Source organism: Toxorhynchites rutilus, chromosome 1, assembly GCF_029784135.1.
Source record: "Toxorhynchites rutilus septentrionalis strain SRP chromosome 1, ASM2978413v1, whole genome shotgun sequence".
Classification (NCBI taxonomy): domain Eukaryota; kingdom Metazoa; phylum Arthropoda; class Insecta; order Diptera; family Culicidae; genus Toxorhynchites; species Toxorhynchites rutilus.
Genome location: NC_073744.1, coordinates 51,456,542 through 51,483,566, shown reverse-complemented (window position 1 = coordinate 51,483,566; position 27,025 = coordinate 51,456,542). Strand labels below are relative to the sequence as shown.

At 38.0% G+C, this 27,025-nt stretch overlaps 1 protein-coding gene across 4 annotated transcripts in view; it reads right to left on the bottom strand.

The window, feature by feature from the left end:
- LOC129763188 (octopamine receptor beta-3R-like) overlaps nt 1–27,025 on the bottom strand; it is a 398,150-nt gene that overhangs the window by 83,011 nt on the left and 288,114 nt on the right. For all 4 annotated transcript variants that reach the window (XM_055762014.1, XM_055762017.1, XM_055762016.1 and 1 more), the window contains exons 5-6: nt 16,504–16,779; nt 16,075–16,270 (exon numbers count right to left, since the gene is read on the bottom strand). In XM_055762014.1, coding sequence (XP_055617989.1) covers nt 16,075–16,270; nt 16,504–16,779 — 472 coding nt within the window. The remainder of the gene's footprint in view (nt 1–16,074; nt 16,271–16,503; nt 16,780–27,025) is intronic.

Here is a 27,025-nt window from a genome sequence, read left to right as displayed (position 1 = left end):
AAAACGATACTTTATGAAATAACGATTACTCGATAATGGATTAGGTTGTCCTCGTTCGAATTCATCGCAGCTGCATCGTATCCTGGCGGTGCGGTAGACAATAGCGCCGCAATGAGCGACGATTGACCGAACGGAACTGGCAACTTTCGTCCCTCGACGAAACCATGCCCTGCATGGTAATGAACCAAGAAACGCCACATACAGACAGAGAGGGCTCCCCCGATGGAGGGAAACTCACACGGAGCAGAGAGTAATCACGTTGGAAAATCGATACATTTTCACCTCGATCCAACGATAATTCTAGCGATGAAAGTCATAGTGTTTTTGTTCCCTGCGGGGTGGCACATGCTGATTTAGTGGGCGCGAAACAAAAGCCATCCAGGTGCAAATGGGAAAAGGTAACCGTCGAGAACAAATGGTCTGATTGGAATTCGAGGATAACAAACTCATACAAGGTGGTGTGGAGTCCAGAAAATTCTGAAAATAGCAATCGAGCCGTTCCTTCCGAACGCAGCTGGAATAAAAATCCTGCCGAGCGAAGCAAGAATTGTGGTAATTTGTTACGTTGAAGATTTATTTCGAAGATTGAGTCAGCCGTTAAGGATTCACGACAGGTTTCAGAGGAAGAGAACAAAATGTATACATGTGATGTGTGTCTTACATTACCACTGATTCAGGAATACTGCATATGCAGTTATACATCATTTTGAGATATTTTCGAGCGGAATTTTTCTTTATAAGTACGTTTATTCCATAAGAGCAAAAGCGTCGTGCGAAAAATAGATGAGTTACAAAAGTTGGCAAAAGAAAGGAGAAATCGGAGAATCGTGGCAGGATTCTTCTTCCATCTGGTATTCATCCTTTTTTTTATTTATATTATAGACCTGTTCCACTATATGTTATTTGGGTCTTTTAAGTCTAAATATTACAATTCAGTTAATTTACAATTCATATTGGTATCATATTTCTGTATAAATTCCAATTTTCACTTTTATCTTTATGATTTTCTCTTCTTTTGCGTATATTGGGCATTTTTTATTGACCAGGGAGTGGTTTCCACTGCAGTGTTTACAAACTGCTACTCTAGTGCATTCCTCTATTTCTCTCGGATGACTCTGAGAGCACTTACTACGAATCGCATCATTTTCGCATTTTGCAGTTACATGGCCATAGTTGAAACGTTTATAGCACATCATTGGCGTTGGATAAAAGAGTCTGGTTGGAATACGTAGAGGACCAAACATCACATATTTCGGAGGTACGGTTCCGTTTATTGTGAGTATGAGCGTTGGTGTGTTAATTTTTTTGTTGCCTTCATTACGAGTAATCCTACGAACAGCAATGATATTCTGAGCCTTCAGTTCCTGTTTTAACTCATCTTCAGTTAGTCCTATAACCTCGCGGCAGCTTACTACGCAGCGGCTTATGTTTAGTCTTTCATGAGGGACGACTTCAACTTTTGTGCCATCAAGTAACTCGGTCATTTCCATTAGTTTTCGTGCTTGTTCCGTACTCCTGGTTTTAAGTACATATTTGGTACCATTCTCTTCTGTGTGAGCTGCCTCAATTTTACCACAAACTTCATCAATTGATTTCCCTATGACGAAGGGATTTTTCGGAAGAATATTGTTTCCAATCGGTCTCAATGATAGCACAATTCTTTGTCCGTACATTCCCATTCTGTCCATCCATTTGGGTAATGTTCTAGAATTCATGTTTTCCAATGGATCGCCGGGAGTCGGATGCAAAGGATCCAATGCCATTTAGCCTATGAAATTATTCTATCCATTTCGAAGTAGTCAGATCACTCCATTTGTATACACTAAGACAAGACGTGACAACTGGCTTCTTACTCTTTTTTCTGCATTTTCGTCAACCAAGTGCTAGATAACAGAGAGCCGAGACACGCGAGATGTGAAGGTTGCCAAATGTTATAAAATTTCGGAAGATTATTTTTCCATAAGAGAAACATGTGTTCTTCGTATCATGTATTATTTGAGCTGTACAATTTTTCATAATAATTATAAAATCGGGTGTCATATTTTAAACAGTTAGTATTTCCCTGTTATTTTGGTATCCAAAAGAAATTTAAATGCAGAGAAAGCAAAAAGAAATAGAAAACGTAGATTTGATAACAGGAGAATGATATGTTGAAATACATAAATTGAATGATAATTAACTACTCCGTACCGAATTAATGTTCAATGTGAATGGAAAACTTTGTTTTCTTCATATGGTAAAATAATCTCTTACAAAAATGGTATCTGAAGATAATTTTATATTATAATAAATTTTAATGAGAATATCGGAAAGTGTATAGAAAATGGGTTAAGTTATGGTAAGAAAGACGTGCTTCAAGTAAATAAACAACGCCAAGTAAAAATTTTCATTCAGATTTTGACAAATTTAAAACTGCCTTCGGGCCGGCTAATCTGATGTGGTGAGAGTAGTAAGCCTTGTTAAAAACTAATTTTGTTTCCAGGTGTCAACATTGTATAGTTTTTTTTCCAAAATATATATTTTATTAAGGCACTTGTGGCATTAGCCTGACGGGGTCGGGAGTCCAATATTTTGATAATTTTTGTCTTACAACTATGTTAGTAATATGTAACCGATTACTCGCGATTGGCTCGAGGTTAGTATTACAAAGATCTCATAATTGGGATGTTGCAGTCTCCAGTACTATATATGTGTGGCCGACACGGGATACTTCCTATTGGGGTGTAACTGACCATTGATCAGCGACGCCCCCCTAGTCTGTACCTTATATCAATCGTGGTGCATCTCTCTTGACTCGAGGAATCCAGGGTAGAATGGTCACTGGGCGGTTATGATATGTTAGTTGTAAATAGTTGTCATCGCGGATACACTTCATTTCGTTTTCACCGTGAAGTGTATACGGAAATAAGGCCTTATAATTCAACTCTGACATCGTTCAAAAACTAACAGTACTGTACAATGTTTCCCTCTCTTCGGGAACTGAACACAGGACGTAACAGAAACGAAAATATACAAAGAATAGAAATTTTCGCTAAATTGAAATATGAGTGCAACTATTAGTCAATTTTGAATATATTTGGCAACACTGTGAAAATGTTGGAAATCCCATTTTAGTATATTTATCTATGTCAACTGTTTTCCTCATCAACCAATCAGGAGTCGAGTTGCAAGTGGTCCGAGTTTGACAGAAAAAGTGGTCCGGAATCGGCCCCCTATTGTCATGTCTCGTCTCAGCTTGTATAAACTGTTCAGTTTATGTTGAAACGTTCACTATGCGCTTGAGCGCTACTGATTTTCTTGTGATCAAGCTGGCTATGACCTTTTTAATAATATAAAATGTTTTTGTTTGCACTTCCGATGAAAAGTTCCGATTATGATTATTACAATTGACGGCCTTGAAACGAGAAAAAAAATATTCTCAAGGATATATTGAACGCTATTTTAAGTTCGCGAATCTATTTTCCCTTTTTCTGAAGGGGTTTTCACCAGTAAAATTACGCTTTTTGTAGAGCTCACCAAAATCAACCTTTATATAGCTAATATCATGGCCTGCTCTGGTATTCATCTTGGTTACACGAGTTGGATTCAATTATTGGGTATGTGCTACCTAGAATTCGACTCCCGAAGTAGGAATGGCGTAATGTGATTCGAGAAGAACGTGCAAATATCATCGCACCATTTCAGGGGGAAACGAATCGAAAATCTGCACGGCAGATGGAGGTGTCTTCCAATTGGGGAGCAACACCGGCATATTATCGCCAGATGCTGCTAGATGTGAACCAATATCATAAATGGGGCATATGTTAAACGAAAAAATAATGCTAATGAGGGAGAAAGAGATGCGAAACCCAAATCGGCGACACCATTCTGGAGTACGCTAAGCGATGCCGTGCAGCATGACGCTTTCATCCGACAAGATAATTCAAGGGAAATTTTTTTCACCACTTTTGAGAGAAACCCGTCGGCTGTTAGATTCTGTCCAAATGTTTTAGGGAACTGGCCTTTTTATCACAGATAGAAATACTTGAACAAGTTGTGTTCATTCTACAATAAACAAAAAATGCTGGAAAGGCTGAAGTTTGAACCAATTCCACACACTCCGTATTCTCCCAACTTTGCGTCTTGGGATTTAATTTTTTTTTCTGTACTCAAGAGAGACCACAAAGGTAACAATTACAGCTCGGACAATGAGGTGAAGGCAACTATCTCGTCCTGGGTTCGGGGAGAGCCGGAATATTTTTTCGATGATGGTTAATGGTGACTATGATGAGAAATAAATACCTACCGTATAGTTTTTGCCAATATGTGCAGTTCGTAGAACTGTCAAATTATGGATATCATCAGATCGGAGATGGAAATCAGGACACCTGCCACAGCCAGGGCCCGAAATCTTCGAAGATGAAAAAATAAATATCGAGTCTCCTCTCAGTCTTCGCTTCGACTAGCACTACTTCGGATTTCGCAGTCAACATAAGTTGAATTTAGTAGAAAATGAATTTACGAGCGCTGAGAGCGGTGATGACTAATGAACTATTCTAGTCAACGATTATTCTAACTGACGTGACTAATGAATACAAATCTGCCTCTTCATTCAACTGACTTCAATCCACATTTCTTCTTCCCCCTGACACGAATCTCTTTACCCGCGTACACAATCTTATTTTACGTCCAGTGAAACGAAAACTTGATTTCTGATGCAAAAAAGTGGTTACACCATTAATGGATGGTTTATTGTCTACCCACCGTGAACACAAACCAACGAACTTAGTCAGTTATCAGGTAAACTATGAAGATCATCGCATTAGTATTAGTAAATAGCGTGCCGTTTGGGAGGAATTCTAAACAAAACCGTTGTTCACTTTGTCTCCGAGTTCAAAAAAAAATTCATGCAGAAAAACAGTTTTATATCAACAAAATTCACAAATTTGTCAGTGATTCTGAACACAATACTGCACGCTATTTTATACTTGTGAGCAGCAGCGTAGTGAGGGTAGACAGCGCTCCTGGCAAACTATGAAAATTGCGTCGCAAAAATATCACTTTTTTTAAAATTTATCACTATAATTACACTTAGGTACGGAAAGAAGCAACCACTTATGATGGATGTCTTTTTACTCAATTGAAAGATGAAATATAATTCGGGAAAAAAACTGCTTTTGAAAATTTTTGGATTTTGACGCCCCAAAGGGTCAGCGCCCCTGGCAAATGCCGGGTTTGCAACTCACACACTACGCCGCTGTTTGTGAGTAATTTTCGTGTACGACACAAAAAAAATCTAGCTCACATATAGTATAAGTCAAACCACGTTGGACTCAAACATCGATACATGCAAACGATATACATGAGAGAGAGAAACGAATTCATTTTGAGGGGAGTCACTTCGAAATGCAATGAAGTTCAGTTGACGGGGAAGAATAAAATGAGATTATCTGGTCGTAGAGGGAGATAGTGACTCAACACCCGACTGACTCTTGAGCCATGTTGACGGAGAAACTGCGTGAGGGAGCCTAAAGTCAATTCCAATTGAATATGAAAAGAAATTTCATCGTAGTCCGCTGACTATCCTCTGTTGAAAATGATGCCGAACCCTCGTCACAATTATGACCATACCTTCCATTAAAACGCGGGATTTACTGCAGCAGAAAATCAAACCAAACGCACTACTCATCGCACAATCCCGTATCAGTATTACATGAGCAACTGGAAGAGCACAGATTGCTTTTGCCAATTGATCAATCAGAACGCGGGATATTCGTGTAGCTATTGCTTGGTATTCCTCAATTGTTCGATATATTTTTTATTAACTAATAGGGAGTACCTAAATCGATTGATGTAAATATCTCGTAAATCCATCAGTAAATGACTTGCACAATTGAATCATTGACATGTGACAGATTTTTCGTTTTGACGTAGGACTATGTCTTACATTGAGGGTGCCAAATCAGAAAGCAGGTCACGTTTTTATGAAATAAGGTTAACGTTATAAACTATTTTTGCTGCGAACGGATTTTTACGACTTGCAAACCAATCGAATCGGAAATTTTCTGAAATATATATATATATATATATATATATATATATATATATATATATATATATATATATATATACTACAGAACCAATCGACATGAAAACTGGTACGTAGGGGTTTTCGGGGCAGGGGAAGGTTTTCATGATAGTTTGAGACCCCTCCCCTCTCTCTAAGGGGGGTAATTTTTAGGGTGCAATAATGATTCTATGGTGGATAGATACTCCTCCTCCCTCTCTTAGGGGAGGGGGGAATTTTAGGGTGCACGAAACGTTTCTAAGGTGAATAGACACTCCACACACTTTCCCCTCTCTGAGGGGAAAAAAGAAGAGGGGTCTGTCTTTATTCTATCATTTTTTCTGTATCAAACATTTATTCCATTTAGCGGAGAAATATGCTATTTGCAAGTGGTTGAAAAATATTGAACGAGAATTGTGTCTGAAAATACTGTGATATTATAATGATGAGTTTTGGTAGAAGTACAAGAATTTTTTTAGTAAAATGTTAATTCAACGGGGTCGATTAGAAGATTAATCAATGAACAGTTCTGCGATTGGACTCATGAACTTGCGCTTAACAAATTTTAGGCGGGACGAAGTTTTGCCGGGTCAGCTAGTATGTTATAAATTACAATCCCATAGTCTGTATATGGTTCAAATTGATGGAAATTGGAAGCAATACCATTTCCCCATACATTTGTTCTGTCCATTTATGTGCTTTCCCTAACAGAGCTGTCAATAACGCTAGAATAGAAACAACGAAAGGGCATAGCGAAAAGAAAATATATGCGAAGTAAACTCCACCCTTGCATAGTAAGTAAGCTGTCGCTAGCGTATAAGTATTGCATATTCTCAGAGGAAAATTTTGAGAATCGTTCTGTGCCCGAAACAACAAAGGTCGCTTATTCTGCTCGTTTTGTGTTTTATGTTTCCCCTCGAGCTGTGAACGTTAGCGAATATTTCACTTGAAGTGCATCTGGCATTGCTATTAACACAACCATCCGAGCCATGGCAAAGCAGGCGAAAAAAGAGAAGAGTGCAAATGATTATAGGTCGCTTCTAGCCATCAGTGTTTGGCTTTGTGTGTTGCTTGTTTCGGTGCGCAAAACTTAGAACTTGTTCAGCTCCTAGCTTTGTTGACGGTTTTAACCGAGAATCGAGAAACGATTTTTCATAAACGGTCATTCTCGCGATGTTTCATTCTTATCGCTGAAACTGTGGCGATGCACGGAAGGTGCCTCTCGTAAAATACTCAGTGCAATGCATGAAACAAATTGCGACATATGACGAATAGTGTATTGTTCTTGCAAAGGCAAGAACGAATCGTTGCTTCTCGAAATGATTCTACAAAAACACGCGAGCCATTAAACTTTTTCAGGGTCCCTGTGACTTTTCACTAAAGAGTTATTTATGAAATTTCGACGTATTCGCAAATAATATCCGAAATGATAAACCAACAAACTTAAAAAAAAAAGATTGCGAAATCCTACGTTCTAAGCGGTCGTGTCTCGGATACAACCCCTCAAATGTTTTCTTCATTTCATCTATACAGAACACAGGAGGCATCTCGTCTAGGGTCACAGAGGGCGGTTATTTGGAATAAAAAAAAATCGAACAGATTCTGAATCAGAAAAGATGCCGCTATCGCATGAACCTCGGCCAAGTCAAAAACTTCTTTTTGACAAAATGGCAACCGTTTGAAAAACAAAATGCGGTTCAAATCGTTTTTTCTTTCGTTTCTCGATTTTTTAAAAATAGTAAAATTCAAAAAATATATTTTTTTAGAGGTTCATGCGATATAGAGATGCCTACAGATTGTATCCATATATATTTTACCCGAAATATAACTCTTCAGTTAGTGTCCATCTTTCGCTTCGAGTGTCTTTCTCGACTCATTCTTGTTTTTTCAAAGATGGCGGACACATTCATTTTATGAAATGTTTAAAAACAAATTTTACTATAAAGAAACTACTTAGACTATCAATTTGTGGTGAGACAGCTGTATATTTTTTGTGAAATTCACGAAAAAAAAACAACTTTTACTTATGGTGTCCATCTTCACCACCCTTCTCTTATATTCGTAGAGTGGAGGAAAAAAAACATTGAATCAAATTGCTTTCATTTGCTTGTGAGGGAAGTGCGGGCAATACGGACAGTGGGGGTATATGGACAGGTGATTTCTATAGTTACATTTTGAATTTCAGATTTCTGGTAATGAGAACACCTTCTACATGTTAATCTAGAATATTCAAACCACCCTATGCAATGAATACTGATCAAAAATGGAAAAGTAAAATAAAAACGGAAAATCATACATGATTCCGCGTGTGGATATAATTTAAGTGACTTCGAATTAAGCATTTTGAGTGGTCATAATTCATCATAATTCAATTTACTGACGGTTATATTTCGGTTTTGTAAGTTAACAAAGAAGCGATATTAGGTATGTACGAAAAAGTAAATTCATTCGTGGGAGGAAAATCTAAGTTATTGGAATAATTGTCCGTTTATACTGCTGAAAAGCACAGTATCACTTTTAGGTGGTGTTTTTTGACGTAGAACTACGTCTTTCAGGAAGAGTGCCAAATCAGAAAACGGGTCATGTTTTTATGAAATGTAGTTAATGTTAATAACTATTTTAACTGTGAACGAATTATCATGATTTGCATACCAATCGAATCGGAAATTACGATTCTAAGATTTTTTTTTATTTTTTTATCCAAAATATATATTTTATTAAGGCTCATATGGCGTCAGCCTAACGGGGCCGGGAGTTCAATATTTCAATGTTTAATGTTTGCTTACAACTATGTTAGTAATATGTAACCGATTACTCGCGGTTGGCTCGAGGTTAGTATTACAAGTGTTCTCATAATTGGTATGTTGCAGTCTTCGATGCTCTGTACGTGTGCCCGACACGGGATACTTCCTATTGGGATGCAGCTGACCATTAATCAGCAACGCCCCCCTAGTCTGTACCCCATATCTAGCGTGGTGCGTCTTTCTCGACTCGAGGAATCCAGGATAGAATGGTCACTAGCCGGCGCAAACATCAGCTCGTGTAGAGTTGTCATGAGCGATACAACCTTTGTCTCTTGTTGAATGATCAGTGGACTGCACAACCTTTGGGCCGTGGGTCTTTAAAGAGTGTATGTATGTATTGCCGCGACTAAGTAAAATTTTATCGATCGGATAGGAGGGATATGAAACGGGGACACAACGACGGAAACATCATTAAACGTTGACATCGGCGTTTCTGAGGAACAGGTATAGATGAAGCAGAAGATCAGAATCCCGGCTACCTAAGATATCCCGGACGGGGATATCCGATTGTCTGCCTTGTGCTCTCAGTGCTCTAGAGAGCTGAGAGCGAGCAGCATGGAACCGGATACACGACCAGACAACATACTCGATGTCGTGGTAGCCATCGCCACAATCACAAAGATTGTTTGCTGCGAGCCCAATGCGATAGAGATGCGCGTTTAGGTTGTAGTGATTGGACATAAGCCGAGATATCACGCGAATGAAATCAATCATTCTCATTCCCCGGAATCGAGCAATGAGAGGGAACCCATGCTAAGGTAATCTTGAATAACTTTTCGACCAAAACACTCAATAGTTGTCTTATTCTTGCTAGGAAATAAGATGAGCGTTTATCAACTTTCATTGAGCGGATTGCCTCTATTGAGCTGAGACTGTCTGAAAAAATAAAATAGTGGTCGATGGGCAATGTTTCAATGATCCCTAATGCGTAATATATCGCACCCAGTTCAGCGACATACACGGAACAAGGATCTTTGAGTTTGAAAGAGGCACTGGAATTTTCATTGAAGATGCCGAAGCCAGTGGACCCGTTTATGAATGAACCGTCAGTAAAGAACATTTTATCAGATCTAACTTTCCCATATTCTGCCGAAAATATCGACGGAATAGAATTGGAGCGTAAGTGATCTGGGATTCCATGGATTTTTTGTCGCATGGACAGATCAAAATTGACAGAGGAATTGCAGAAGTATGGAAAGCAAACTTGGTTGGAGATGCCTGGTGAAGGGTGCACTTCATGGGTAAGGTACTCATGGTATAAAGACATAAAACTTGACTGATGAGTTAGTTGGAGTAGATTTTCGAAGTTATCAATCACCAATGGATTCATGATCTTGCAACGGATGAGAAATCTGTAGGATAATTCTGTGAACCGAAAAGTAAGCGGGGGTATTCCTGCCAAAACTTCGAGACTCATCGTATGTGTCGAATGCAAACGCCCCATGGCTATACGCAAGCAACGATATTGTATTCTCTCCAGCTTGAGAATATGAATCCTGGCAGCTGATCGGAAGCAAAAACTGCCATATTCTAACACTGATAATATCGTTGTTTTGTACAACTGAATGAGGTCTCCTGGATGGGCACCCCACCATGTTCCGGTAATTGTTAGGAGAAAATTGATTCTTTGCTGGCATTTCTGTTTCAAATACGCAATGTGTCTCCCCCAGGTACACTTAGAATCAAAATATACACCCAGGTATTTGAAAAACATAGAGTGTTGGATCGTTTTGCCGGATAGGTGAAGCTAGAATTGGGCGGGTTCGTGCTTCCTAGAAAAAACGACCATTTCAGTTTTCTCCGTAGAGAATTCGATACCCAGCTTGAGGGCCCACGTGAACAGATTGTTCAGGGTATCTTGCAACGACTTTTGCAGAACGACGGGATTGGTACCCGTGATGGAAATAACTCCATCGTCTGCAAGTTGTCTCAGCGTGCAGTCTCTAATTAGACAATCATTGACGTAAAAACTGTACAAGAGGGGGCTTAGGCAGGAGCCTTACGGTAGGCCCAAAAAACTGTAACGAGAAGATTTCGAGCTGCCATGAGAGAAAATCATGTGCTTTTCTGACAGTAAATTGTACAGGAAATTGTTGAGAATTGGTGAAAGTCCACCATTATGAAGCTTCTCTGAGAGAATTTCCATGGAAACTGAACCAAATGCCCCTTTGATATCGAGAAAAACGGAAGCCATTTGTTCTTTGCGAGCAAATGCGATTTGGATTTCAGAAGTTAGCAGCGCGAGACAATCATTTGTCCCTTTACCTCGGCGGAAGCCAAACTGCGTATTTGACAGCAAATTGTTCGTTTCGACCCACATGCTCAAACGAAGTAGAATCATTTTCTCTAACAATTTACGAATACAGGATAACATTGCAATCGGCCTATACGAGTTGTGATCGCAAGCCGGCTTGTTGGGTTTCCGTATGGCTATCACTCTCACTTGTCTCCAGTCATGCGGGACAATATTCAGCTCCAGAAACTTGTTGAATAAGTTCAGCAAACACTGTTTTGCCAAGCCGGGAAGATTCTTCAACAAGTTGAATTTAATCTTGTCCGACCCAGGAGCTGAATTGTTACATGAGAGAAGAGCAATTGAGAATTCCACCATCGAAAAATTCTCATAATCGCTTTGAAGTGGAATGTCGCGTACGACGTTTTGTGCAGGAACGGTGTCGGGGCAAACCTTCCTTGCAAAGTTAAAAATCCAACGGTCAGAGTATTCCTCACTTTCTTTTGTATGGTTCCAGCCACGCATTTTCCTAGCCGTATTCCAAAGAGTGCTCATAGCGGTCTCCCTTGACAAACCATTGACGAACTTCCGCCAATATCCACGCTTTTTTGCTTTAATCAAACCTTTTAGTTTGGCTTCTAGAGCTTGGTACTTTAGAAACCATTCCACTAATCCAGTTTTCCTGAATTTTTTGAAAGCGGATGATTTTTCAAGGTAGACCTTTGAACACTCCTTGTCCCACCAAAGTGATGGAGGACGACGTCGGAAAGTGGTAGCCGGTACACGTTTCTTTTGAGCTTGAAGTGCGCTTTCGTAAATCAAACTCGATATAAAGTTATACTCTTCGAGTGGAGGAAGTTCATGCATTGAAACAATTGCTTCAGATATTATTTCCGCAAATGTTCTCCAGTCAATATTCTTCGTGAGGTCATACGAAATATTGACTGACTCATGAAAGTTTGATTCATTAGCGATCGATAAAATTATTGGTAGGTGATCACTACCGTGGGGATCTTGGATTACCTTCCACATGCAATCCAGGGATAACGAAGAAGAGCATAGAGATATGTCTAGCATGCTTGCCCGTGCAGGAGGGTTGGCTATTCTGGTTGCTTCCCCAGTATTCAAAACTGTCAATTTGAAGTTGTCGCACAGATCATAAATCAAAGTGGCACGGTTGTCATCGTAGAGTGATCTCCATGCTGTTCCATGGGAGTTAAAATCACCTAAGATTACCCGCGGCTCCGGCATTGCCTCGATAGTATCAAAGAACTGATGGCGGCCTACCGTAGTTCTGGGAGGGATATATATCGAAGCAATGCAGAGGTCTTTGCCATTGATTTGTGTCTGGCAAGCAACAACTTCAATGCCTGTCATCGATGGGAGAGTGACTCTATAGAAGGAGTGACATTTTTTGATCCCCAATAGTACGCCACCAAACGAGTCATTTCGATCGAGGCGAATAATGTTGAAATCGTGGAAATTCAGCTCATCGGCTGAAGAAAGCCATGTTTCACAGAGAGAAAATACATCACAGTTAGAGCTGTGAACTAAAAATTTAAACTGATCTAGTTTGGGAATAATGCTTCTGCAATTCCACTGTATTACAGTGGTCAAATACTTGACCTCTTGCACTGAATCAGGCATCGAGGGAAATGAACGCTGCCAAAAAACCACATTTTTCTTTCAAAAATGTTCTCACAATCGGAAGCAAACATAATACTATGCTTTCAAGAGGGTCGTTTATATTTAAAGCATTTAAAATGTTGTCCACCAGGTCAGAAAGCGTAAGCAAGCCAGATTGTGGCTGTTGCCTCGACCGCGAAAAAGGAGCAGACGTGTTGGGTGCTGCTCCGGGAAGTGCTGAGGACCCCTGGTGCGTGGAAGAACCGCTTAAACCAAGAGGTACTTGCTTCGGTCTATTCTCAGCACGTTCGATTCGAGTTTTCATTCCAACTTGGGAAGTTTCGGTTTTCTTTTTGGGGAGTGATGGAAAAGAAGTAATTTTTCTTTTCCTGATGGCACCCTGCGATGTACCGGAACTTCCTGCATTGGGAGCGTCAGCAACAGGCTCGTCGTTCTGCAGAATGGAGTAGGGATTGTCCTGAGTCGTTGGAACGGGACTCTTAAGCATTTCTGCATAAGTCCGCTTGGAACGTTCTTTTAAGGAACGCTTGATTTTTTCCCCTCCTTGTATGTACACCGGGCATTGAGTAAGATCATGAGGAGTCCCGCCGCAATGAAGACACTTGCGCTCTTTCGGGCAAGGATTCTCATCATGGCTCTCTCCACAATCTGCGCAACGTTTTTTGTTGCAACAATAGGCGGCCGTGTGACCGAGTTGCATACATTTGTTGCATTTCATTACCCGGGGTACAAACAACCGAACAGGTAAACGAAGTGCACCTATTGCAACGTAGTTTGGAAGGGCGGAACCCTCAAATGTCACACGAAAAGAGTTTGTCCGATTGAGAACTCTTTTGTCATTTTTAAGTGACACAGATTTCAGTCGATCGCATGCAAGAATCTTCACACTTTTAAGTGAAGAGTTCTTGAAGCGACCGACACCATCGAGTATCTCTTTTCGAGTCAAACCCTTTTCGTTTATTACACCGTCTATTTCAACGTTGCCACATGGTACGTATACGCGATACTCGATCGCAAAGAGATCACAGCGCGTTATTTCATTCGCTTGGGTTCTGCTGGAGACGACAGCTCGTAATTTGTCTGGCCCCATCCGAGTAATCTCGGTAACTTCGGAAAATTTCTGTGTCAACTCTTTTGAGATGCGAATGACGTTAAGAGGTTTGGATGTTCGTCTAAAGAATACGATAAATGGGCCTTTGGCGCCATCAGAGTATTCTTTTAGACGAAAATCCTGCTTCTCGTCTTTTTCCTCATCTTCAGAGCTCTCTATCTCGTAAACAGAATTCCTCCTCATCTTCTGTTTCATCCTCCTGCTCTTCAGGAGGAGGTTCATTATCTGATATATTCTTTGGCATGGATGGGGGATCCTCCCCGCCCTCTGCCATAGTAATATAAACGAAGAAGTAGACAACTGTTCGATATGAACAGAATATAATAATTTCGAAAATATAAATTAGTAAAAGAAATTATATTTCTATATTAGTTATTGTTGAAAATTTTATTTACTTCAATTTTTGTTATTATGTGTAATTTGAAAATGAAAAAAGTTCCAATAAAAGTTCAACGGTGATGTAAGAAATGAACACCCCTAATGCCAACGCTTGCCGATATGATAAACACAAAGTTAAACAATGGTATAAATCGAGCACAGAAGCTATACAGAATGATGGAAGAGGTAAGAGGAAAATAAACTTCTACTTGCCCCGCTGCTGTGTAGCGTGTGTGATGATGTGACTTGCTGCCGGATTGTCTCGATAGCGCACCACTTTTTATGAGCTTTACTTCGCTCGCAGCGCACCAGATGAAAAAATACACACTAGAAACGGATGTAAAAAAACACCTGTATCGGATCAAATATAGGTTCGACCGATCTGCTTGCGAGTTGTCGAAGCAATGTTTTGAATGCAGAATGCAAAAAATGCAAAACAGATATTCATTCTAAGATTTGTTTGATATGCTATACATTACCATTCGCTAATCTCTAAGCGTTTTAAATTCATGAAAACTGGAAGAACTTCCTTTTTTCCCATACATTTCTTTTGCCGATTTGTGTGCTTACCCTGCCCGTATTTCGAATGCTTACAACTCGAACATTTCTTGACAGATCGGAAAGAAGTTTGCATCAATTGATAGGAAATATTTCTACGTGTCTATCACAATTAATAAAATATTATTTTTCATGAGATGAACAAATGAATAACTGTAAAATGTCAAGTGTTATTTAAACACCCCAACTGCAAAAAAAAAACCAATGTACCCGTGGAAAGCCGCTTTGCAAATATACATGCAAGTCGGGGGTATTTCTTTCCCACTGAGCTGTGTTTCCCTAACACAGACTTCAAAATTAATGTGCCTGAAGGAATCCACTTTGGAGATACATGCAAGTCGGGGGTATTTTTTGGTGTACTTTTGTACTCGCTTGTTGTTATGCAGATCGGAATATGTTTCCCTAAAACGTACTTTTAAACTGGGAAGCCTGGGAAAATCGTCATTTCAGATACTAGAGGTGAATGAACTTTCGCGGTTCGAGAACTGCGTAAACATGTGATGTGCAATAATTTCAAAGGGAAATCTAAAATACAATGATCGTTTGACAATTCTTCCGTTCACATATTTTGGTAGTCCTAGGCATCATATCAAACGTAAAAGGACGTTCATCAAATTTATTTGTAACAAAGAACATAATATTCGAAGTGGTAAACAAGTGGATTGCATAATATAATTGCGTAGTTCTACGTCGAAAATATGTGGTCGTGTCCCTTACAGCTTTTTTTTAAATCATTTAGAGAAGTGTTTCTCCCAAAAGCCATCAGTCCGTCACAATATGCAGTATTGAAATTAAATAAATGGATTCCTCTTCTCAAAAAATCAAGAAAATTTAGATTTTAGAGAAAAAAATCGAAAATTCTTCATGAGATAAACTGATCGACTCCGATCACATTTTGTGTGACTTTGATGTTGATGGATTGTAGCACTATCGCAGGTACCATATCTCCGATGGCCATATGGGCTGTCTCACGACTTACAGTTCAGAATGCTTAAACGGTGAAATAATTTTAGTTCCGATTTCGCACGCGCAGCCTCCGACAGATATCCAACTGGAAACGTTTCGTCCCTGCAATATCACAGGAAAGCTGTCGTCTGCTTTTGGCAAGTCATTCCAAGCAGCGCTGAACTTTCAGTAAAATTTCACGTTTCCACTATCAGAGCAGCTGGTAATGTTAGCCATCGTTTCGAGATCAAAACGCATCTCTCGGCATGTGGCTACTCTAGAACAACCAACCAGCATCGCCGCTCCCGAAAATGGGAAAAGGATAAACCTGAATGAAAGGGCTTTCACTTACGTCCAAGTCACTGAGCTCGCTGTGCGTGTCATGCTGGATATCCTTAATGTCCATCCCGAGGTCGCAATCGCTTGCTCGCAAGTGGTGATTTCGGTGGTAATTTGCGTGCAGTGTGTTGGAGTTGTTTATTTGGACACTGTTGAGCAGAATGTTGGAGCTGGTGCGACTGAGCGCCTTTCGCTGGCGGACCGCTTCCCTGGAGGAAGACACAAGGAAGGATTAGACAGCACTGAGATGGGTCATGGATAGTTTAAGCGAGAATTTCCCTGGGGAAACTCTTGTTGGGGAAATGGTCGATTATATGGCATTCCCATCAAACTAATTATCTAGTTTTTAGTAAGTTGTGTGACAGATACATCGTCATGCTCGCAGACACACACTATCGCTTCTCGAAATGAAATATCAGTACAATACAAACGCAACACTCACTTGTATATCCGGTTGTACATCGTGACCATCACGATGCCCGGTATCCAGAAGCTAATCGAACTGGAGATTAGCGCGTACGATTTGTTCACTACGAATATGCAGAGCTCCGGGTTGTCTTTCAGCGTTTCCATATGTTCTGCCGTGGTGTACCACCCGAGGAAAATAGGCATGAAGGAGATCAGTGCCGGCAGCATCCAAACGTTTGCCAACATCAAACCAACGGTACGCTGGGTCATGTACAGTGGATACTCCAGGGGGCGCACGATGGCAAAGTATCTGCGGAGACAAGAAGGGACAAATGCAGAAAACGTACGACTCGTTATTGAATTGAATAATTTCTGCAATGACATTGAAATATTATTTATTTATGCTCTATTCTTCCTAAATCCGAAAGATATCAGTGACTTTGAATTTAATCTCTGTTTGCAATCATAAAATTGTGCCACCGTCGGAAATCAGGAACATCCCATCAGCCGTACCGAATTTTGTTTCTTTTTCAGCTCAGACGAACAGTTCTCGCACATCCTTTCGCTCTTCCGGCCCGGTTCATCATGGAAGGTAAATTAGAAAAGCGATGGTAGCGAGACAAAAAAAAATGCAAAACAGATATTCATTCGCGCCATGCAGATGTTCGGTAATGATGATGAAAAAATACCAAGTTAATTAAAAGTTTTGCCTTATCATTTATCGCTCGGTTCTTTTTCCTTTTTACTTCCATGAGCAGCAAATAGTGTATACGCGACGCGACGATACGTATTTTACCTCCATTTTTTCCTTGCTATCCTGTCACTTGAAGCTGTTGTGTTGGGCTGATGTGAACAATTGCTCCTCCCACCTTTGATTCTTGTGATGGCGAGTCTATTTCATAGCAGGGAAGTAGCAGTGGAATGCCATCTACGCTTACAATGCCACGCATCATTTATTTGACTAGATAGAGTCGTTTCTAATGAGCTTACCATGGTCTGTTCAATTGAGCGCGATTGCCATATCACGAAAACGGTGCTTCAATTAACTTTCCCAATTTTGTTTTATTTTATCGACACTGTCGCGTTTTAGAAATGTCATTGGATGTCTTCATCCTACTGAATCTGCCCAGGAGCTTAAACTTTCACTCTGCAACTGCTTCATTTTTCTTGTATACCCTCCCTTCCTTTTTTTATCTACAGAGATCAAGGAATGGTGACGGAATGAAATGGCCTTTGGTCAAATTGACCAACATCAATGCGCTGTTAGATATGTAGCAAATAATTAAATTCATCTGTAAGTGAACAAATGTGAACGATTCGATTAATTTCACTGGTGGGGTAAAATACACAGCTTCTAGCGAGGGGTTCGACGGGCAGTGAAAAGATAGTAATGGAAAGACCATCCAAGCTGAGCTCTCTTTCTATTTTTACATATTTTTACGTTTGTTTACATTCCAATTTCTGGTCAGAAAAGGATAAAATTATTCCCCTCGCGAGTGGTAAACTTCTAGGCTCCGCGCATTACATTACCTTTCCGTCTTACACACCACAAAAGTTGAACAACTCATTGGTTTTTATGATTCAGTAGAAACAATAGAAAGAGCCTTTGTTAAACAGTTTTCTGTTTAATAAATCAACATAGGGTAAGTGTCCCAATTATGGAGGAGATATGTCACCAACCTGCAGAAATTTGCGCATAAATACTCTATTTTAGTTTAAAAGTATACAAAAGTATATATTTTTAGCTATTTGAACTCTGTTCTTGAAGATTCTCACTGATATTTTGATGATTAATTGACTAAATTGTATATGAAACATGACTGAAAATGCCAGTTTCGTGTACCTATTCTAATAAGTATACCTATTATGGTAATAGTCGGTGTCACATGGAAAAAGTATTAATAGGATTCAAATAATACTTCAACAATAATTTTTAAATAAAACTTATTCCTAGTATGCAATACTATGTCGTTGATTCTACACTCGACACAAATTATGGGAACGGAGCGCGAAGCAAACGGGCAAACGTAAACAAAGTTTATTGGCGGCATTTGAAAGAACATATTTCACTCTACATGATATGTGATTTTCAAAACTATTTTATTTTTTGTGTTTGAGTAAATTAAAATTGAAATCATGAGTTTTTGGGTAAAAAATCAACAATAACTTTGAGTAGGATTAAGATATAGACAAGTTCTGCATCGAAAAATGTGGGTATCAATAATCTCTAAAAGTCGTACAAAGACATTTTTGACGTAGAATTTTAAATATAAAAGTTAAAGCAGAAAAAACAGGTTTTTTTTATGGTCATCCTAATGCAACTTAGAAAAAAAGCGTTAAATCGATTTTTTTAAAAGATAGAAAAAACCTTTTTCACAAAGTTGTTTAAAATAACTGGGGCTACAACATTGCTGAACTATGTTTATCTCTATCTATAAAGATAAGAAAGAAAGATTTTTAATTTCATCGACACTTTTAGTCACCCTATTTTTGATAACATAAAAATGAGCGCTCTATCATATGTAACAACTTTGTCTAAGACAGTTTTTGTCTAAGTAATAAATATCTCCCACAATTTTTTTTTACTTTTATATTCAAATTTCTGCATCAAAATGGTCTTCGTACGACTTTTAGAGCTTATCATAACAATTTTCGATGCAGTAAATATATTTATCCCGCTCAAAGTTATTGATGGGTTTTCATCCAAAATCTCATGATTTCAATTTGATTTTAATCAAACACAAAAAATAACATAGTTTTGAAAATCACATATTATATACAGGCAAACCTTTTTTTTGTGCGGGGGATAGGGACGGCACAAAAAAAGTCGCACGAAAAAAATCGTGCAAAACTTCACCAGCAGCTTTAAAAAATCGTGTTCAGTACACATTTTGAAAAAAATTATTTTTGTGCGGTAGATAGGGACCGCATAAAAAAAAGTTTCCCCCAAGAAAATAACTCAAATCCACGCCATTCACCGTTCAATTTCCTTTTGTTTCCATGCTTTGCGATGGGACACTTTGCCTTTTTCGTTTGTGCGTGGCTGTTTTGTGTTTTTAGTTGCATGACGAAACGTGTTGCTGTTAGAAATCATGTCATGTAAAAACTTAAAAAAACTTAGAGAATTTGATGAGAGGAGATGAATGATTTCAGAAGTGGATAATTTAGACGCAAATATGCTTTTTTGCACTGCAATGCATATAAACCATCGAAAAAAACTAAATGGACGATAACTTCGTCAAATATGCTTCTTTTCATGCACCGCATAAAAAAAATCGCACAAAAAAAATCGCACAAAAAAAATCGCACAAAAAAAACCGCACAAGAACAGAAAATCGCACAAAAACCGCAAAAAAACGTTTTACTGTAGAGTGAAATATGTTTTTTTCAAATTCCGTCAACAAATATTTTTTATGTTTGCCCCAGAAAGAATGACAAACAAATGAAAAGACCATGTTTTTTGGGAAGAAATATCAATAACTTTGAGTAAAGTTGAGATATTCACAAGTTCTGCATCAAAAAATGTTTGTATTAGTAAGATATAAAAGTCTTTCGAAGACAGTTTGCATGTAAAATTTGAAACATAAAAGTTAGAGCAAAAAAACAGTTTTTTTCATGGTGACCCTAATGTAACATAGAAAAAAGGCGCTATATCGGTTATTTCAAGAGATAGAGAAAAACTTCGTTCTACAAAGATGTCTCAAATAATGGAAACTACAACATTGTCGAACTATGTTTACCTCTATCTATAAAGATAAGAAAGTTAGATGTTTTATTTAATCGACAATTTTGGTCACCCTATTTTTGACAACATAAAAACGAACGCTCTATCATGAGTAACAACTTTGTCTAAGACAGATTTTACTACAGGGAAAAATGTTGATAGAAAAAAAGTTTTCCCTTTTTCTAATGAATACTTTTTCAATAATACGATTATTCCCACATCAGAATTCAGGTTTTGAAAATTCAATAAATTATGTACAAGGCTAATTATTTATTATTCATTATTCGGCAATTTTTGCCTATTTTTTGCTTTGATCGATTCTCTTGATTCCTTTGACGATAACCATGGTTTTCCGAACATATTTTGGGCCACATAATTTCAATATGCAATATCAAAATTTAAAAAAAAAACTAAGAACTTCCGGGATGATAATCCGAGAGATGATACACTTAATCAACTATAAATCAAGAAAGAGTCAACAAGCATTACAAGTTCCGGGTATGATTTATCTTCTGTTAATGAGAAATTATTATTTTTTTTTCTAATATCCGGTATCCGGCTGGATACCAAATATTGACCGGATAGGCAGGCTACCGAATATCCGTTTTATCTCTAGATTAGACTGTTGTGTGCTTCCCGGTTATAAAATAACTGCCTGCTCCTCGTTGCTAGGCCTTTCTGCTAGTTGAAAGGAAAATCACAAAGGCGTGAGGGTTGTGATGCAGTTTTCGCTTCTCTTCAGGAACTTAACAAAGGATATTAACATATTCACCTAAGATTTAATTTTCAACAGAGTGGATCAAACAAATATGCTTCGGTCGGACACGCATAGTGCTATTTCACAACACTACTGAGCGTTCAAAAGCGCCCTGTGATATGAAATTGCACAGCGTGAAAACATGAGTTACAACCATAGTAGCATAACCACCATAACATAACAACGTACAACCATAATAGGAACATTAGGGTGCCAATGAAAATGGTCATCTCTAATCTCAGAAAAGTAACCCCATAAAAATGTTCACCACCTCGAAAAAACACCCTATGCCAAATATCAGCTCAATCGGACTTAAGCGAGGGTGGCGTAAATCGGTCAAAGTTTGAGTTTTTTGAAAATCAAAAAATCAACCAAGCCTACCCGATTTACTGTTATCTCGAAAAACATAATTATAAAAAAAAATTGTTTTGGCGCTTAGTCGTTTTTCCGTCTGAAAAGCCGACTTTTGACAAAAAAAAATGAGATAACTGTAAATCTCGACGTGTCATGCAATTTTAAGACATTTGGCATCAAAAAAAATTTTAAAACCTCGATTTCCGGTAACTTTTTGATTTTTATAGAACTCAAATTTTAACGTCTGCAACACTAATAAATGGAGTTCGAATGAGCTAATATTTTGCATAGGGTATATTATCGTGCAAAAGAACGTTTCGTAGCAAGTTCCGAATGAAAAATCGAGTTTACTATTTTTATTGGCACCCTAAACCATACTTTTCGTTTCGTATTCCGAAAGTCATTTTTTAAGTCGATTTTTGACAACAAAAAATTTCTAGATGACCCCAGATCTCGACGTTTCATGCAATTTTAAGACATTTGGCAGCAAAACATTTTTTTCGAAAACCCCGAATTCCTTGGGTGATTTTTCTATTTTCAAAAAACTCAAACTTTGGCCGCTTTGCGCCACTCTCGCTTGTCCTAATTGCGCCACTATCCTAAGTCCGATTGAGTTGATATTTGGCATAGGGTGTTTTTTCGAGGTGGTGAACATTTTGTATAGAGTAAATTTAAGGGTAATTTTTTCCCCATACATTCGTTGGGGCACCCTAAGGAACATATAGCAGCTCTGCTTTCCAGCTTTGCAGTGATTTCCTGCAACCATAATAGGATCAGGCAGCCTTCGATATTGCGATAATTGGCACGTAGATGAGAAATTGTACCAATCATGGTTTTACAAAAATACATGTTGATTTCGAAAAATAGTATAAATTGGTCGAATCACAACATCAAGAAGGTTGTAATGTATGCGTCAACACTGTGTTTGCATCAAAACAGCCACTTCACAGCATAACGATCTCATTATTTTGATCGCATATTGCTTAGCAAAATGCTCAGAAGCAAAGCAAATCATTGGGACACACTATTTTCAATCTAAATTTTCAACGAATGAGCAATGTTTCGCATGAAATCAATTACCAGAATCGACAAAGAAGAGATTTCTGATGTTTACAAATCGTATTAGAGCCTTTTAAAATAAGATATGCTTTCTAAACAAAAATCCTCACTCGTATTACCATAATTGGTACTATTGCGATGATAGGTACTTCTACCCAATATAATCACAAAAAAAATCATTTCAGTTTTTACTAAAGTATACATTTAAAAAATGGACAAATTTCGGATGTCGATAAAAAAACAACAAAATATAATTGTGTTGAAGCCCTGTTGTATAATTCCCAACCCTATAGCATTAAGACAACAATTTATAACGTTACCATAAAGCTTCAGCTATATACTATCAAAATAGCAAGATAGAATAGGAGAAATTCCGTGATCACCCAAACGGTCGGGGTCAGTGATCACATAGATCAACCAAGAGATGTGAGTCGCAACACATTCTTCGTTGCGATAACACGGTCGTCTTTCGTTCGCAATAGAACTTTTCGTGGTGATATCTCCCGATTCCGAAAGTACCAATTGTCTCCGCCCAGATAGTTTCTGAGCAGAGTTCCGAAGAGTTGAGTAGAGATTAGAGTAGACTCTACTAAATCATCGGGTAGCCAGTCGAATATAGCCAAGACTGGTTGATCTATACTGATCGATGGTGTTGTATTACGACTGACCTGTTCTGAACATTTCGTGCTCTGTTTCTTCTATTGGTCCCGTAGTCATTTGAATAGCGCAATTGTTGTATAGGTTGCGTCTAGAATATTCGCCATAATCAATTACACTTTGTATAGCGGGTTCGTTTTCATCCGTTCCTACCCTTCGACAAACTAGTTTGTATTGATTGTTATTGTTCGTTCATTGTGATTGTTGTTTTGTGTTGTTTTCAACTCTTGTGTTGCATACTGAGGAACTTCGTGTCCGCCAAATATAGCCGATCCGGCATTTAAAACATCCTCTTTACTCCTGTTTGGTAGTATAACTATTGACTATAGATGCCGTATTGATAGTCAGCTTATGTTTGAAGAATGTAATGACTTTTGAGTCACCCTGTACTTCAGTAGAGCTGTCGCATGTCAAAATATAAATAACATAAATTGCTGACTCGATAACCATTCGGCCATAGTTCTGTGCGACTGTTCACATATTCTAGGAGAGGTGAACAGATATTTTGTTTAATATCAGCGATTAATTAGCATAGATATTATTTTCATGTTTGGGGGCAAAGTAGTCATAGGTGAATAACGACTTACAATGTTTTGTTTACTAAAGCTGATATACCGCATCACATTCTGCTCTTGAAGAAGATCCTTTTGTGGCTTTGACCCTGGATGAATGTGCCACGCCAACAAAACAAGCCTCATTATGCTGAACGTTATGTGTTTCTTACAATGTTTTTGTATGTATGAGATTGAGACTAAATTGAGACTCTAGGTGAATAGGCCAAGCTTATTTCATACATGTACCTACTATATCAAATACGATTTGAACAAATTTGGACGAAAAAAAACGCATAAATCTATTCTTGATATGTGCGAGTGACCACTTTACCTCCAAGCAAAAAAAATGTTCGATTTTACATTTTTTTTTATTGATGAAAAGTGTACTATTTTGAATTTTTATAGCAAAAGTCGTTTGCTAACTTGAAAAACAATGAGTTGAACTATAATATTCTTCGAGAAGCGGGAATTGAATCGGTATGTGGACGCTGGAAATGGGCATGTTTTCTTAGGGTGGCCACTATACCCCCACTTCCCCTACATTTATGCGGCAACGTCAGTCTTGGACGGTCTGAGCAGCAAACAATCGTCCAGAAAGAGCGGCTGATAACAAATCATTGGAGATGGACCGGCTGAAGATAGATGTTGTACTGAAGTACGCCAACCCTCCCGAAAGCCCCCAGCTGCGACCGATAGAAAATTGCTGGGTGAACCACAAACGGAGAACCTGACGGATCGGGATCTGAATAACATGCTGATAAATATCTTCTCATCGATCATGGTTATGGTCCCGGCAACTTCCGTTGGGCTGCCCGGCAGAGCGTCGAATAATTTCTTCAGAAGGCTCAATCAACGTAGAATTCAATGAAAATTTGGTCCATTGAATTATCTTTTTGTAGTTTTTTTTCCATCGCCATCCGAAATTTGTCCATTTTTTTAATGCATTGGAGTAATATATGTAGTAATAAAAAACAAAATATGTTTTTATTGTTCAAATCAACGGTATAGCCTTTGGAGTGGATCAAATTACAAATTTATATAAAGGGGAACTTCGACATAACGTACCCTCGATATAACGTGCACATTTTCAATGGAGGAATTTCATTCCAACTCGTTTTAGGAGTTGATAGCACAATCTCAGATTGCAGTGGAACGTTGTGGGTGTAAAGACGTTGGTTATTTGAGCAACTTTGCGTTTTTTAAATCATCCAAAAAGAATTAGACTACTTTTTGAAAAGGGCCAACGTTTTTTTTCCTTCAGGGCCTTCATTTTTTACAAAAATTGGTCAAAGAACGAAATATAGGAAATTGTTTGAATTTTCATAAAAAAAAATTTTATGAATTTTTTTAAATTACACTGGAAAACAAATTATTTTCAAAATTAAAATGGTTAAAAACACCAATGGTTTTTGTTAAAAAAATTATTATTACAGCTTGGTCATTAATGGGATTAACTATCAATCTGTAAGGTCGTGCCAAAACAAAATAGTGCCTAGCTCGCACTGATAAATCGGATCATCCGCTCGCAGATAATCGGGGTTGTACAGTATATATGCTAATGACAGCTGGTGAAGTCTGGTTACATAAAACGCTACAATGTATGGGTTCTTTCACCAAAAAACATTCAATGGATCGTATTTCCATCAGCTCGTATTTCAAACTCAAAGTTATCAAAGCTTCCCCGTACTTTCATGTATTTGCCATGCCGATTTCCCCCTAGGCAGCTTGGTTTTGATGTCTCTGTTAGGGACCCGCCGCATGTGTCGTCAATTTCGACCAATCAGAAGTGGATATTTCCGTTAAGATAGGGGTTGAGATTTTTCAATTGTTCGATAGTTGGTTTCATGACATATATTATTTTCTTCAATATAAAAATGTCATGGTGTGCCAAAATTGATTGACGCAAAAATCTCATCTATTCATCATGAAATGACTGAGCAATAAGCGTTTGAAATTGGACAATTTTCACGATGTGCTCGATTTTCAATTTTCAATTTGTACCCCAATATGTTCCCGAAAGACGTAATCCTACGCCAAAAACAAATAAGTTCTGCAATGATGGAATTTCAAAGCTGCGTGAAGGATTGCATCAGATATTAGGCACTGACTAACGTCTATTATTTTGAACAATTTAAGTGTTGAACGTTTCAATATCTTGAACAGCGTAATGATATCCATATCGATTTTATTATACCACTGAGGTCTTATTTCGCCTCAGCTTTTCTTCTATGATTTTGACTAATTCCACTAACGAAGCCCTTGATTTCATTGTTTGATTTTCTCCAAAACTTAAGCAGCTCAGCTAGTTTACGTTAGTTTACGCTACAAAATGTCCGAGATAGGATTCACAAGTGATGCTTTGATATAACGTATAAAGTAATAAGTAATATAAAGTAATATAATGTTGAACTTCTCTGTAATGTTGACATTGTGATTTTTTCAGGATTTTTTGGCATTTATTTGAAGAAGAGGGTATGTTTTCTTCGTCTTCATTATGTTTTAATAGTCATCTAATTCAGCCTCTTTAAAATAGAGTAATTTTTGATACTCCAACATAAATAACGAAATTCGAATTTTTCACTGATATTAATTAAAAGTAAGCAACTGAATATAATTCATGGAGATATAAAGAGCTATAAAATAACATAAAAACGTATTAATCGATTGTGGTTTCATTGGAGTAGGAATCAGAACATAGCATAACTGCATGTTCGAAACAAACATATTTTTTTTACATTTCATGCAGTTGTTGCGTGTTTTTCGGGTCTTTTATCGAAGAGAAGAATGTATAACGACCTTCTAGATAATTTCCAGATGATAAAGGTTCTGGAATATAAAGTTTGCATATTTGATGGGCTTAGAATGAAAGGGGTGTAAGTGACTTGATCGATTTCTCTACATCGACTCTCTCTTTTGGTCATAACTTAGCTGCAAATACATTCCCAGCTGTATTTGACAATGTGGAAGATAAGTCAGAACCTCATCTATCGGATTGTATAGCAAACTTAAATTGGAACGTTTTTGCAGTTGAGTTATTAACTAAATAAAAAGTTGATGAAGAGAAATCGATCAAGTCACTTACACGCCTTGCATTCTGAGCCCCTCATTTGTCTATATATTGTTTGTCTCTGTTTCTTGATAAACTAAGAATTAATGCCTTTTTTTTAGATGAGGCATAAAAAGATGATATAAAAGGATTTCTAGGAACTTCCTTTTCTTTTTCTTGTTTTCTTGTCGCTATTGTCCTTTTTGAAAAAATATCCCCGAAACTGTAACTGTTAAAAATTACTACCGATTAGTTTATAGTTTACTGTTTACGATTACTCCACAAGTGAAATTCTTTCACAAGTGTGTATATGTATGACCATAATATTTAGCGAATAACTATACGAAGTTAATATATGGATCAGTTCAATCCAGTTACAAAAGGAACTGAAATAAAATAAGAATA